Genomic DNA, 14,657 nt, shown 5'->3' on the forward strand with positions numbered 1-14,657 from the left:
GTGAATGGGGGAATTCCAGGAGCAAGGGAGGAGTGCTGAAGATGTCTCACCATTTTAAATGCAATGACCAAGGAAAATTCACATTGTGTTTACACCATTGAGAAGAGGCAGTCACATGGACATCTGGAAGGGCCTTGAAACCTACTCAAGAAATTGCAAGGGAGGGAGGTCCATGTGGTGGGTAGGAAAAGAGAGGCTAGAAGCTAGAAGAGGGTTGTGTCAGACTGTCTAAGGACTATGAATTAGTCTGGGAGATAGGAAGCCCTGGAGATGAGTACATATGAGTTAGAGAACAAGACTTTCCATGGTCTAGATCTGTCACTGCATCTGAGACTTGAATAACAGGACATAGCCTGATTCATTTCAGCCTCTACTAGGCCCAGCAAAGCATGTAATAGCATAGAGAAACTAACTCTGAATAATGTCAAGTAGAGCTGCCAGAAGCCAGAGACCTGGGTGCCACGGTCTCACAAGTTGATAGATGTGGTATTGGCTTCCTTGAGGCTCTTGGTCAGTATACCAGCAGGCACAAGGCAGAGAAATCCCTGAGACTCAATATCCCAAGACACTGAGGACTTCAGGGAGGTAAAAGTATTGCTGCTTTGACATGGGGTGCTTTGCCTCTTGCAGGTGCTTGCTGGCTCCCCACAGCCCTGATCCTGCTCACTAACCAAGGTGTGACTTTGTCCTGTGCAGGCATGCCTGTGGTCCTGTCACAAGAGGTGGAGTCTGTCCTCGTGGGTGCTGCTATTCTGGGTGCTTGTGCCTCCAGGGACTTCACATCTGTGCAGGTATGTTGGGATCCATGGGTGGCTGTGGTCCCTCCCCTGTCTGAGGCTTGTCTGTCCTCTTGACAGAAGCTTACAGCTTGCAAAACACACACAGGATATAATTAAGAAATGATAGGTTGTAACCAGATAATCACAGGCACTGGCAGCCTCTGACGTAGTTAATTCAGCCTTCCTCTGGCTTCACCTCTGTTCCTATGAATTGTTCTGCTTTTCTCTTCTATAAAAGAGCTCCTAAATTACTTAGCCTCAGTTTCCCCTAGTCCATTTTTCTTTGATCAAATGAAACAGATAATGTTAAAAAATACTGGGTTTTTTACATGTACTTCAGAGTTTTATTTGCTTATTTGAGCCTAATCACATTCCAAATATTTTTAATGCCTCTGTCAACAAGAAACATAAAAGAAAGTGTTGTTTAAAAAAATTAAAAGAAAAAATAAGGAACAAAGTATAGGAAGCCAGAAACAATTTGGGGGTGGTGATTGAGTACATGATTTTGCTCTGAGCTTCCTGGCAGCCAAGACAAAAAAAGAATGCATGATAAATTGCATAATTCTTAATTTAAAAAAGAGGAAACATACTAGTTTCTGGTAAGAGACAAGCTTTTCCTGCTGTGAAATTACAAAAGACATTTTACATGCCGAACATTGTGAAAGACTCTGAGCAGTAAAATGATACAAAATCCTAAACAATGAGTATGAGGTAGCAGCTACAATGACAGGCTCTGTAGTAACTCCTGGAAGCAAGTAAGACCTTCCAGGTACCAGCTGAGAATCAGAGAGATTAATGACTTGCCCACATGTCCCAAAGTTAAGAACCAGGTGTTCTACCAGCGCCCCAACCATTAGAGTTCAACTTGCTAGGTTCTTTAGTATAGCTTTCCTAATGGTTATAATACCCTTTCAGGGTCTATAAGAGATACCCAGAAACTTGCAAGAGTAGATCGTTGGAAACTTTCAGAAGCAGAATCCCATTTTCAGTGTCCACATTCTTTGCTCTCCATTCTGGGGAAGGTGGCACATGGCACCTTCTCTAACAGTGACTGTGAAACATCTCTCCTAAGGACCTGAATCTGCTCTTGGATCCACGTGCATTTTAATAGAAGCCTTTAAACAGAGGTGGTATCATTGAATTGTTCATATCTTCTGGGTTCTGAATTCTCTCAAAAATGGGTTGTTAAACAGAGACACTGTCATCAGATAGGGAGCTTCTGTCTGAGAAAGGCCTGGGCTCATACCTGACATCATTTTTCTAACCAAATCCATGTAGTCTTGAGCTCTGGACTTGTTTGGACATACTCAGTGTCACCTGTCATTTTCAGTGCTTACTTCTTTAAAAAATGTCTACGAATGGAGCTGGATATGTGGCTTGGTGCTTAAAAGCACTCTACTGTTCTTCCAGAGGACCTGGGTTCAATTTCCAACACATTAGATGTCTCATAACCATCTGTGACTGCAGTACTAGGGAGCCCACTGCCCTCTCTGACTTCTGAGATCACCTGCACACACACAGGTGGTGCATATGCATATACCTAGGCACCCACACATGCACATAAAACAAAAATTAATTAGTCGATACAAAGTAATGTGTAAGACTAATTGCCTTTGATATGACTGACTCTAGAGGTAAAGAGCCTATAAAAGCCTTTAAAGTCTTTATAAGAACAGCACTGGGGTAATATACCTGGAGCTGCTTTGGAAATATATATATACATGGCATTGTTCATTTCTACAAAGAAGAAGGACGAGCTTAAACTTTCAAGGTGAACTGAAACAGACCTCATTCCTGTCTGTGATTCATACTTCCTCCAGAACACTACATTTAGCATCCCTACAGCTAAATTTTTGTTCCTAGTCTAAGTTATTTCCATAAAATAGATTATGGAGGTATGTAGAGGTTCAGTCAAAATCTTTGCTTAGTTTTTAGGGTCTTTTATACACGGTAACAATTTATACACTCACCAATAGTATCTGAAAATTCAAGGTTCATGTTTCTTATAAATTAAAGCTCCATTTATCTTTCATGCTCAAGCATCTCATAATCCAATTCATTTCACATCTGGTCCTGATAACAGCATGCTTAGTAGGTCTTTGCCCTTTACTACTTAAGTGTGTATTTCTGGGAGATATGAGATGCTGGGTTCTAATTAAATAGATTCAGATTTCAGATTAAAATTTCTTAGTATGTATTCTACCCACTATGCTAGTACCTGTAAAAAAACCAACAAACGACTTTGGAATGATAGTTAACAGTTTCAAGAAGAATTAAATTGAGACTGTGATATTGGTTCTAACACATGTTAAACATATTGCCACAGGTAATTAACAGTGCTTTCTTATCTTTATACAAGCATCTCTCCTTCCTAAAGGAACAGAAACAAATTTGGGATCTGATTAATTATCAGTCTCTTGGTTCCAATCCAGTTTGTAGAATAGCACCCTGGGTGTAAAAGCCAAAATATTTATCTCAAAATTAGAATTCTATTTTTAAGAATAAAAGACATGTAACATCTGATTCTCCTACCCCTCACAGGCCTGTTACTTTCCATCTGCTACTGTTCTTAGTATCCTAGGAATAACCTAGCAGGTGTTAACAGGCCCCACTGTGCAGATGAATACTTTGAAGTACAGGAAAGAAACTGTATAACCTTGATTGACACAGTGACCTCCAAACCATCTCCTCGAAAGGACAGAGATTCCAAGATGGTAGGCAACTTACCTGCCTTTCACAGGCAGCACAGTGCCCAGGAAATCGCTACTTGATCAAATGTCAGGCATAGAAATTAAAGCAGAAGTGTGCTCTGTTTAATCACCTTATCATGCTAAGGAGTGTTGTCATGCTTTATGTACTTGCTTTTGATCATAGTTGACCTGTTGACTTTTTATGGAGATGAATATAAAACACACCAAGGCCTTTCTTTACATAACAGGTAGTTTTAGCACAGGAGGTATTAAGACCATCTGGGCGAATGAGAGCTAGAGAGATGGCTGAAGTGGTTCAGAATACTACTTGCTCTCACAGAGGAACCAGGTTTGATTCCCAGCATCCACATGGTGGCTGATAGCCATCTGTAACTTCAGTTTCAGGGGATCTGATGTCCCCCTCTAGCCTTCATAGGAACCAGGCAGGCACATGGTGCACAGACATACATGCAGACAAAACACCCATACACATAAAATAAAAATAAAAATGAAAAAAATATTCATCTAATTAATATATTCTTCTATAGGATCCCCCTTTCCCTGCAATTTTTATAAGAAATTTTAAGAATCAGATATTTATGAAATTATTGATGGCCAATTATCTACTAGGTTCTAAAAACATAGGAGGATTATATAATTGTATTACTAAAATAAAATTTACCTCATCCTTAACTTGGTTTTGTTTGAGGCAATATTTGGTATTGGTACAACCTTTGCTCTCTTATACATATATACACATGCTTATATATTTACATTATATCATATAAATGATTATACATAAATATCTAATATTATAGAAACAAATGCTTATGAATATAATCTCTCACACTAACTTATATAGCATAACTTTCCATAGTGTCCTTGTTTAAATAATCTAAAATGAAGTGACTAAGTTAGGGTGTTTTCTTTTATATTAACTAGTATAATTCATAAATAGCAAATCCATGCTATATAGTTTAACAGTCACCATAGTAACTTAAGTTATGCAGTCTGAGATCAAGAAAGACAAGACTTTTAGTAAAATCAACAATAAATGGATAAGAGCCCTTACTACACATATGCATGGACATGTCTGCACACACACATGCACACACAAACACACCACATGAACATACACAGGCACACACCCATGTGCACACACACACACACACACACACACACACACACACACACACACACCATATATTACTTGCCCCCACTGGAAAAAGTTTGATTCAGACTCATGTAACATATAGTCTCACTAAAGGTTATGAGACAGTTCTGATTGCAGCCTTAAGAACTGTGCAGAAGAAAACCGGTTACTTGCTAAGGGTCTTTGTCATACTATAGTGAACCACCGAGAAAGAATCACTGGTTCAGAAATATGAATGATGTATCTTTTTTGAAATGTGTTTCAAAGAAGCTTTAGCATTTAAAACTTTATACTGTTCTAGAAGATGTATCCAGGAAATTTTCTATACTATCATTGTAAGAATTTTACAGATGGGGAAAAAGTGCCAAAGATGCTAAGGAGCAAGTCAATTGCTAAAAAGCAGTGGAGCTGGAAGCTGAGTCTTAGCATAAGTCAGTCAAAATGACTATTCTAGAGCTAAGCATGATTACTATTATTTAAAACCTGATTATCAAGTTAGGTGGCCAGAAATTAGAATTTACACGTATATGGAAATGTCACTGTTTTAATCAATATCTCCATAGATAAACCAGAGTGCACTTTTATCTTGGGATAATTTTAGAGAGTTTGAAAGATGGACTACTTATCAATGGTGGTAAGTTCAGTTACTGGAAGCCAGAACAAAGGATGGTGTAGAAGCTACCCAATTGCAGTGACCCTAGGAGGAAAGAACTGTGCTGTTCACCTACCTCCTCTTGGCTGGACTGAGTTAGAAGGCAAGAGAGCACCTTGCCTATGTGCCTGTCACTCCATGTAGCAGCAGAGCAGGGCGCTGAGAGCCTTCAGGGACATATGAAGATGACCAACATGGTCTTGTAGACTGGGCTATTCAGCCCACTGTGTGTGGCTGAATCCTGAATTTTTTTTTTTTTAAGATAAGGAAGTTGCATCAGATGTGAATCAGTACAATCACCAACTGACATTGACTGACATTTTATTTCTAGCAAGATATTCTCAGTGAAGGAATTAGTGTATTGGCTTACATTATGGGGCAAGTTATATATGCTGTGAACATGGGCCATTTGAGGAGAACCAAACTAGCCTCCTAGCTCTGCAGATAATGAGAAACCTGGCAAAGGTACTGAAGACTCCATGTCCCTCATTTTGTTTTCATGCTGTAGCATTTGCTAAAAAGCATCAATCTGTTGTTTTTATTTGTGTGCTTTGAGTTGGACACTGTGCTACGGCACTTTAGATGAGTTTTAGTTCTTGCAAGATGTTATTCACCCCCTCTTACAGGTGAGACTCAAGTTTAGAAGCATAAATAATGTGTCCTTGCTCTGCTCTCACAGGTAGCCAACGGCAGAACTATCAATTGAGCCTAGATCTGACATGGGAGTCAATGCCCTTCACTGTGCTTAGGCTGCCCAAGAACCATAATTAAGATTTTCCAATATTAACACCCAGGAAACAAAGAGGAGTTGAAGTTGAGTGACAGCCATGATTGTGTTCCTTGCTGCAGGTAACACCTGAGAAATGGTTCCTCAAACAGTAACACCCCAACTTGTAAGAAACCAGCACCATTTATAGGCCTGTCTCAGCCCTGCTAGCCAGGTGGGAAACAAATTAAATTTGTTTCAAAGTGGCTGCTGTCTGTTTCCATAGCTAACCCAGCAGGTTGGGAAGGAGCTAGGGAGAAAGAATTCATGAGTGGGATATACATCTTTAAAAATGTTATTAATTGGTTGAGTAAGACAAAACAGGGAAATAAAATATCTGCTCTTTACTAAGTAAAGGCATCTTCCTCCCTTAGCTCATTAAAAATTAAAAGCACTCTTGGCTTAAGTAGGGCAAATTAGTAATTAAGTGCTACATAATCAACCTGGATAAACATAATGTTGAAGGGAAAGCCAAATTAATCACTCCACTGGTTTGTTTTTGGCCCATTAATGCACCTTTTTCCCATGTCCTTCCTGTGGTGCCAGGATGCGTGTTCTGCTCCTCTACGGCTGGAGGAAGAGTGGGCTGTGACAGCTGGGCTGACAGATGACAGTGGAGCAGATCTGGAGAAGGTGTGTGTGCATGTCGGCCTTTATTCAGGCTAGGACCTATGTTTCAGACTTTAAAGGGCCATCCTCTGGAGAGCTGGCATGTGACATTAACAGCCTAGTTGGCAGTGAATGAGGTGAAGCCTATTCAGTGGGCAACACTTCCCAGGCCAGTGAGGGAAGGGAGTGGGTGTGTACAGATACAGTATAGAAAAGACGTAATTGAAGTAACAGCGAAGACTGTTCGCTTGCCTCAAACCTGGGCTCTGCCATTGTTACTGTGGGTGAGTTTCTTAATTCTTCATGCTTTACAGCTCTCCTCTGTAAAGATAAGATCGTGTGTGTGTGTGTGTGTGTGTGTGTGTGTGTGTGTGTGTGTGTGTGTCTCCTCATAACTCATAAAGGGTAGACATAGTCATACATATAAAGCAAATCAACTTTAATTGTTCATTCCCTGTTTAAATTATAATAATTACACAGTGGGATAATGGATCATTAAAGGAATGTTCTTTGTCTTAAGGGCAAAAAGCCCTCCCATCAAGGTGACATTTGAACACTACCTCTAGGAAACTTTGTGATGTGGGCCTCTGCACGTCTTCCTTGAGTAGGATGCCAACTCTTTAGGCAGAGAGAGGATCAGAGGCTTAACCCTGGACAAATCACTCTCCACTTTGCTCAGTATAAGAATGTTAGTAACAACTGCTAGAGATTCAGTCATATAGCATTGTGGTGACTGCCAGGTGTGGGAGGGAGACAGAACTGAATACATCATGAGCAGGGTATGAGGAAATTAAGGCATGTAGAGAGAGAAAGTAGCCTTTGAAGCCACCTTGCTCCATCCCAGGTGACGACGGCCTGTCTGTGGCTTGCTAGCTATGTGAGCAAACTTGATGAGACTCATTATTCAATGCCATTGAGCCTTAGTATTGACAAACCTTATTGAGTTGCTGCAAATGTAAGAATGAAAGGGCATTGAGCATACAGCCCCTTACTTAGAAAAGCACCAATATTATCATTCTCTGGGTTAATTCAACCCTCAGAACAACTCATATTTGGTCATATTTGAGTCTACCTTATAGCAGGAAATTAAAACACCAGATTTTGAAAGGTCATGGTAGAATGAGGGTTTAAACTCAGATGGGCTGGCTCCTGACCCACTGTTACACCCCTCACCCTCCATGCTTTGGAAGATACCAATGCATAGATGGTTGTGCCATGTGCTGGAAATATAGCAGGTGACCTTTGGTGATATCTAGGCTTTTCAGTCAGTGATAAGGAAGACATTATTTCTTCTTCATGTTGGGGAGAATGACAAGAGCTGTTGTAAGCCTTTAACAGGTGGGCCAGGTGGGCAGGCAGAGGAGCTGAGCAGGAGTCACCACCTTGGATGTGGCAGCAATGCAGCCACATACACTCATCTTGGTGGTTTCGCTTAGAGCACAAACAAACAGGTTGTTTATTTGAAGATCACTCATATCCATATAGCATTTGAGGAAGATTATAGTAAGACGCTAAACATGCTCCTAGAGTAAAGCTCCCAGTAAGAAACTGTCTACCAAGAAACTACTCCAGGTACGCACATCAGGAGACTGCTCATACTCAAAGCCTTCAGGTACCAGGCAGGCTGTGTAATCATGGGGAGAAACAGGCTGGAGAAAAATACTGGGGAAGTATTGCGGAGAGACACTGACACTTGGGTTGTTCCAGCCCTGGACTGGTGAAAGCCCAGGGGACATCTGTGGGATCTGGCAGTGTGTCTCTAAGGGGATTAATTTGATGGAACATCACACAGCCAAGGCAGAACAGGGAAGCATGTAAGGTCATGTGGTGTTTGGTCTTGGTATCAAGGGCATATGCTACTTTTTCCAGGAGATGACATTTTTCCTGGTATCAAATTTTAAGGATTGCAGTTTCTTTAAAAACTCACTCAGAAATCAATTTCTCCTTGTGTATTTTATAGAAACAGAATTTATTGTCTCCCACCTGGTTGAAAGCCCAGACATGATACTGAAACTTGGGTCCAAATGTTTGTGGAGGATCCAGAGTTGTCACTGGGTCTATGGTTTGGTAGACGAACAGCATGCTACTTTACCTGGTCCCCGAATATTCCCTTCCTCAGCCAGTTTTCACACAGAGCTGCATCGCTGGCTGAGGAGCGTAGGACCTCAGTACTGAATCTCTTGTCCGTCTGGCATGAGAGGAGTGAAGGCCTGCATCAATCAAGAAGGGCAGCAGATGCTGAAGTGTATCAAATGTCAGTAAACAACAAGGCAGCAGGAAGGCCACTGAACTTGGCATCCTCCGAGCAAAACCATACTACAGCCTTCATGGCTGAATGCTGGGAAGTTTGATAAATTGCAGTGAGTGATAGGGTTCTTTTGTTGTTGTTGTTGTTGTTTTTCCAGCTGGACAGCTGCTACTGTTCTATGAAACGTTTTCATTTAGAGACGATATGTTATACATTCTAAGTGTTTTTAATCTGTACTTTTAAAGAACACATTTAGAGCACACAGTGTTAGTGGCTGCCAGCCCCGGAATTACAGGCTTTCAAATATCTCCCCAGCAATTGTGAGGAACTTTTTAAATCTTTCTCATCTAGTACCTTCTCTTTTTACTCCACACAGTATAACACACAAAATAAATAGCACCGTAAATAAGAGTACCGACTCTGATATCACACAAAGCTAGGCTTCCATCCCAAGTTCAAATTTAATAAGTATGTATTAGGTAAACCTTTGCCTCTCTAAACCTGTTCCCTCACTTTAAAACATAAGACCCTAGAGTGTGTGTTTCATGAGGTTGCTGAGAAGATTAAGAGAGTTGATATGTTCAAAATATTTGGCACAGTCACTGGCATGAATCATCCCTTTGAGAAGGACAAATGGATGCAACGTGCACTTGATAACTGTTGGCTGCCTATGTTCGGTGTTAGTGCTTTACATGGGTGTGGTGTGGTAGGTTCTCATTGTGATGCTTAGCATCAAACCCAGGACCCTGTGCCAGGCAAGTGCCTAGACTCCTGGAGCCTGGCCCTTGACCCGACTGCACTCTGACCTTACTTACCCCATCACTGCTTCGCTCACTCTATATTACATATCCCAAGCTCCTTTGCGCCCACCCTACCTGATAGGAGAAAAGCAAATTACTCAACTTCACACTTTGTACACATGCTGGAATGTTTCTACCCCAAGTCCATGTCCTTCCTACTGAAAAGAAAAAAAAATCCAAGTACTAGAACATGCCAAGTTCTAATTTAGGTGAAAAGGAAAAGAAAGGAATCGTAGCCAGGTTCCCGCCGCCGTGGATATGACAGTTGGGTGAGACGTAAAAGAAATAACCAGAAGCCAGAGCATACCATAGCATGACTGACTTGTTCTCCAGTCATGAACAAAACATGGGAGAGAGAAGTGTGGCCTCCAAGAGGAAGCGGGCCTTGGAGGGTGGATGGAATGCCCATTTCAGAGCAGCAGTAAAGCAGTATGAAGAGGGCTTGTAGAGGTACCCGTGAGAGTGAGGGGCAGACAGACACACAGGAACTTAGCCTGGGAAGGCCTCCAAGTCCACAGTGCTGGAGAGAATGCTGGGTCTAGAAGGAACAGAGCCACCTGGCACTGGAGCTGTGAGAGCAGCACATGCTGACGTACACAAACTGGAAAGGTGTGTACTGGTTATCTCTCCCTTTCACCCAGAATCAACAAGGTGCAGGGTAAATTAATCCAGCCTATGAATAAACAACAACCAAATCTCCAAGTTCGGGGGAGCCCCGCAATAGAATGGAGGGCCTTATTGAAATGCTCCCAGAAAACTCTGTTAGTGTAGAAAACTAGAGTCTACCTGTGGACAAGGTACTGTACTATAGAACAGCACACACGAAGATCTGAGCATGGGGAAGGAACCTTCTGAGATGGCACTGAAGGACAGAGGTGCACGGCCCTCCTTAGCTCAGCACACAGCCCACCCCATCTCCTCCGTGTTTCTTCATGGCCAGCTGGCACCTTGGTCTAGAGGAGCCTGTGCTTAGAACAGAGCTGAGGGTGTTGAAAGTGTTCCCACTGTGACCGGGTCAGTTTTACCTACTTGACTAACCAGTGAGCTAACCACTGCACACTAGAGAAGAACCTGGCAGGCAGGCTGAGCTGGAGATTGAAGCATTCCTGCCATTTACGTCCCAGGAAGCATCAGGCCTTCTTCTTTGAGTTTCCAACTCACTGCAGTAGAGTGGGGAGCTGGGACTCCAATATTCCAGGGGATCCTAAAACTGATAGCAGAGGAGATTTATTCCATATGTATAGCTGATAACGATACATTTAGTTATTGACTTATTTAATCCTCAGAGCCACCCCCTTAAGGCCCAGTGTTATTGGCATCTTGCCCACAATGACAAACTGCAAACAGAGTCATTTGTCTGGGTCATCGTCAGGAAGCAGTGAAGCTCAGCTAAGAATGAAGGCAGATGCCCTCACTAGGGTTGGCTCACCAGGAAGTGCACTTCTGCAAATTTTCCCTAGGAACACTGAACATACGCTGACCTCACTGAGCTATGAGCTTCCAAATAAAGTTCCAACGTTAATCAATCCTATGCAGTCTTTAGAGCTGGATAATGTGCCAAACTGGAGATGAAATTGACAGGCATGGCCTGGAACAGGCTAAGAAGGGCACCACTTATGACTACTTACAGAGCATCAACCATTAAGAAGAGCAGTGCTACTGTGGACGGATTCAGCTGCCTTATCAGTTCACATCCGCACCAGCCCTCAGCTCTCCTTGTGATTCTCATTCTGATTTTTCAGAGAAGCCCCCATCTTTAGGATCTGCCAGTCACCAAGAAGTTCTCCTTGGGTCTCCATTTCCTTATCTTTACAATAAAGGGATCAGGTTCAGGTTTTCAAACATATCAAGCAATGGGACCTCTGTAAAACCAACATATAAGGCAGAGAAAATGTACCACACATCTCACACTCACCCATCACTGCTTTTCTTCCTCAGTGCAGACAGCCCTAGAGGGTCCCTAATGAATATGAGGGCTGCGCTACATTTTTTTTTTTCCAAAGGAAATAATGAATGATGGTACCTAGGGTACAATGATAAAATAATTCCAACTTAGCCTAGCTATTAAGAAAGGTATACTGGAGAATTATCACTCTGGGGCTGTGTGCCTTCACAGCTGGTAAACTGTCTCTCAGGTGGGGAGGTGCATCAGTTTATTCTGACAGTGTCCAGTGACTTGTGACAGACTCTGTCAACCCTCGCAGGTAGAATTCTTCCCAGGATGCTCTTGAAGACTGGCCTTTATCTGGAACTCTGACCTCTGGCTTCAGCAGCAGAGGAGACATCCTTTTCTGGGAAGAGCCACGGAACTAGTCCCTCCTTCTTTACCCCCGCCTCAACCTTTGCTATTTTCAGGAGGGAGGTTGTTTCAACTCTATGGCCTTAACACTATCCGTTTACTTCCTCCTTAGCACTTAAAGCTTTGAGATAACGGCACCCCACCGCCCTGTGCTGGAACATCATTTAAGGTTTCATCCTATCCATGGTATTAGATTGATAGTCAGTGGTAGATGCTCCATTTCCTTCATTTTTGTCCTTGATAAAGACCCTTTGTGTAAATGCCCCAAGAGTAAGAATTTTGCTCAAGTCATTTCCCTATCTCCAGTGTCTAACACAGCCAGACACAGAGATGCTGTTTGGGAAATCTTTTTTCATTCATTAAGCAAGCACACCCTAGGTATTTGGATAAGCAAAATCCTTGTCACATCTACAATTGAGTGGACAAGATAGTGAAACAGTAAATGTAAATGTATATTATGGCTTGGGTCAAAGGTTATAAAGGAAAAGAACAGGTTTAATGGAAGAGCTAATTAGAATGATTGATAGCTGAATGAAAATAAATGACTTTGAGTCTTGACTCTGAACCTGTCTCATCCCATCTCTGGAAATAATAATCATTACTATTGTGTTCATTATCACAACTGCTACTCCTGTTTCTTATGTGTACATCACAGTCTAAATTTTATGTGAGTACCTTCACACGGATTATATAAATTTCAAAACCTAACCCTGCCTGTTAGGCCCCCTTATTACAAATGAAACAAACAAGGCTCAGGGAACAGTCTTAAGTTATCCATGATGAAAGAACTAGTAAGTGTCATAGATGATGCTTGAATCAAAGCTGGTCAGGCAGCCCTCTCTTCTGAGAAAAGGGGACATTTCCTGAACTTCTAAGTGACCTCTGCAGATCCAACCTGGATCCCAGTGTGAGAAGCCCTGAATCATATTATATGATAAGAGCCTCTTTCCATTAGGTTAAAGGACAAAACAAAAACAACCACAACCAAACCAACTTGCTGGAGAGTATGTGGGAAAAGGAAGAAAATAATTTTGCATTGGCCATCTGGTGGTAGCCTTCTAGCAGTTATAAGCCATCACCATGGCAATAGGAGATAATTAATGTTGGATGTTGAGTCACTTTAAAAAGCTACATCAACAGAATACCAAGCTGATGCTGTAAACCTCTCTGCCACAGCTGGTTTGATCATGCTCTAGGCGTGTTAGAGAGACCCATATTTGAGGGTGGGACAGACTTGAGCTTGGCATTGAAGACTTAGTCTGAGCCTTAACTGTGCCCTGTGAGCTCTGTTGCCTTAAGAAAATCAGCTGCTAAACATGAGTGGTAGTCATATTAAGTCAGTATTATTCTAATAGCTTTCTGGAAGTCCATTCAAAACTGTGAAGTAAAGAAGTGATGTTTTCTAAGTATTGTCAGGAGGTTTAAGGTAATGAGGGATAAGGATGTGCTTAGTAAACTGTAATGCTGTTGTTAACATTATCCAGCCGGGTTTGGAAGAACCACATTGGAGTCAAGTAGACCAGACTGCTCTCTGCGATTCATCTTAGTAGCAAAAAGTCCAGAGCTTTCCCAGCAACATTTCTTATTAGAAATCTGCAAAATGCTCTGCCTGTTTTACACAATTTGGGCCTTATTCATCCTTTCTGCACTTCAGTTTGCCCATGGAAAATGGAGATGACACCTGCATTGTCTTAGGAAGGTGGGAGGTGAGGCTTCAGTGAGTCCAGGAAGGGCACTGAAAGGTTGGCTGCGCTGGCAGACTGCCATAGGTGTTAACAGCAGGGATGACTAAGGAGAGGGAAAGGAAGCACACTTGATGACATGTGTATGTCACACTCATCAGCTGGGGGTGGGGCACTGGTGGAGACATTCACAATCACCAGATGCTTTAGCCCCTTTTAGAGTGCTCAGATCATTCACATGCCCTTTCTGTCCTCAGAATGTCTGTCAGGCCCCATTTGTAGGCCCACCCTTAGGGAACTAAAAAAAAACAAAAACAAAAACAAAAACAAAAACGAAACAAAACCAAAAAAAAAAAAAACCCCAATTTCTTTACAGGTGATATTTTTCTGGTGTGCTCTGATATATAGGAAAAGATAACACTGGCAAGCATCAGTATGGGAAATACTCCAGTTAACTACGTACCTTCATAGCAAGATTCCATCAAGACTTTATATATAAATATGCTATGAGTCTCCTGGATTGGGCAGCATGCAGTTATAATGGTCCCCAAATTTTCTTAAGCAGAGAATTGGCATTTTTACCAATATTTTTCTAAGGACAAAAGAGTGTAGACCTGTGGTTAAGGTTCTCAAGTGTGACAATCGGTACCATAAAAGGAACCTGAAGATTCCTACCAATCTTCCCATCAATTTATTTGTGTATTTAAATAAATAGCAAGTCTGTCCTGGCAGTAACTATGTGCTGAATGGTAGAGAAACAATCACAGGCAAGCCTGGGATAATCCCCATGCCTCAGAGTTCTTATGAGCATGCTAGGAAGAGAGAGGGATGTTGCCAGGCAAATTTCAACATAGAAAGAGAGCACTGAGAGCCATATGCCTACAAAGGGGCTTCTTACTCTATTTCCTGGGTCAAAGGGAGCATCTAGGACCACTCATTTCTAAGCTGAGATTCAAGGAAAGAGTCACAGCTGTTCAAT

At 41.9% G+C, this 14,657-nt stretch overlaps 1 protein-coding gene across 3 annotated transcripts in view; it reads left to right on the plus strand.

The window, feature by feature from the left end:
* Fggy (FGGY carbohydrate kinase domain containing) overlaps window positions 1-14,657 on the plus strand; it is a 405,205-nt gene that overhangs the window by 324,927 nt on the left and 65,621 nt on the right. For 2 of the 3 annotated variants that reach the window (XM_036180113.1, XM_036180115.1), the window contains 2 exons: window positions 697-791; window positions 6,587-6,673. In XM_036180113.1, coding sequence (XP_036036006.1) covers window positions 697-791; window positions 6,587-6,673 — 182 coding nt within the window. The remainder of the gene's footprint in view (window positions 1-696; window positions 792-6,586; window positions 6,674-14,657) is intronic. The other variant, XM_036180114.1, reaches the window with a different exon arrangement.

This window comes from Onychomys torridus, chromosome 2, assembly GCF_903995425.1.
Source record: "Onychomys torridus chromosome 2, mOncTor1.1, whole genome shotgun sequence".
In the NCBI taxonomy this organism is placed as follows: domain Eukaryota; kingdom Metazoa; phylum Chordata; class Mammalia; order Rodentia; family Cricetidae; genus Onychomys; species Onychomys torridus.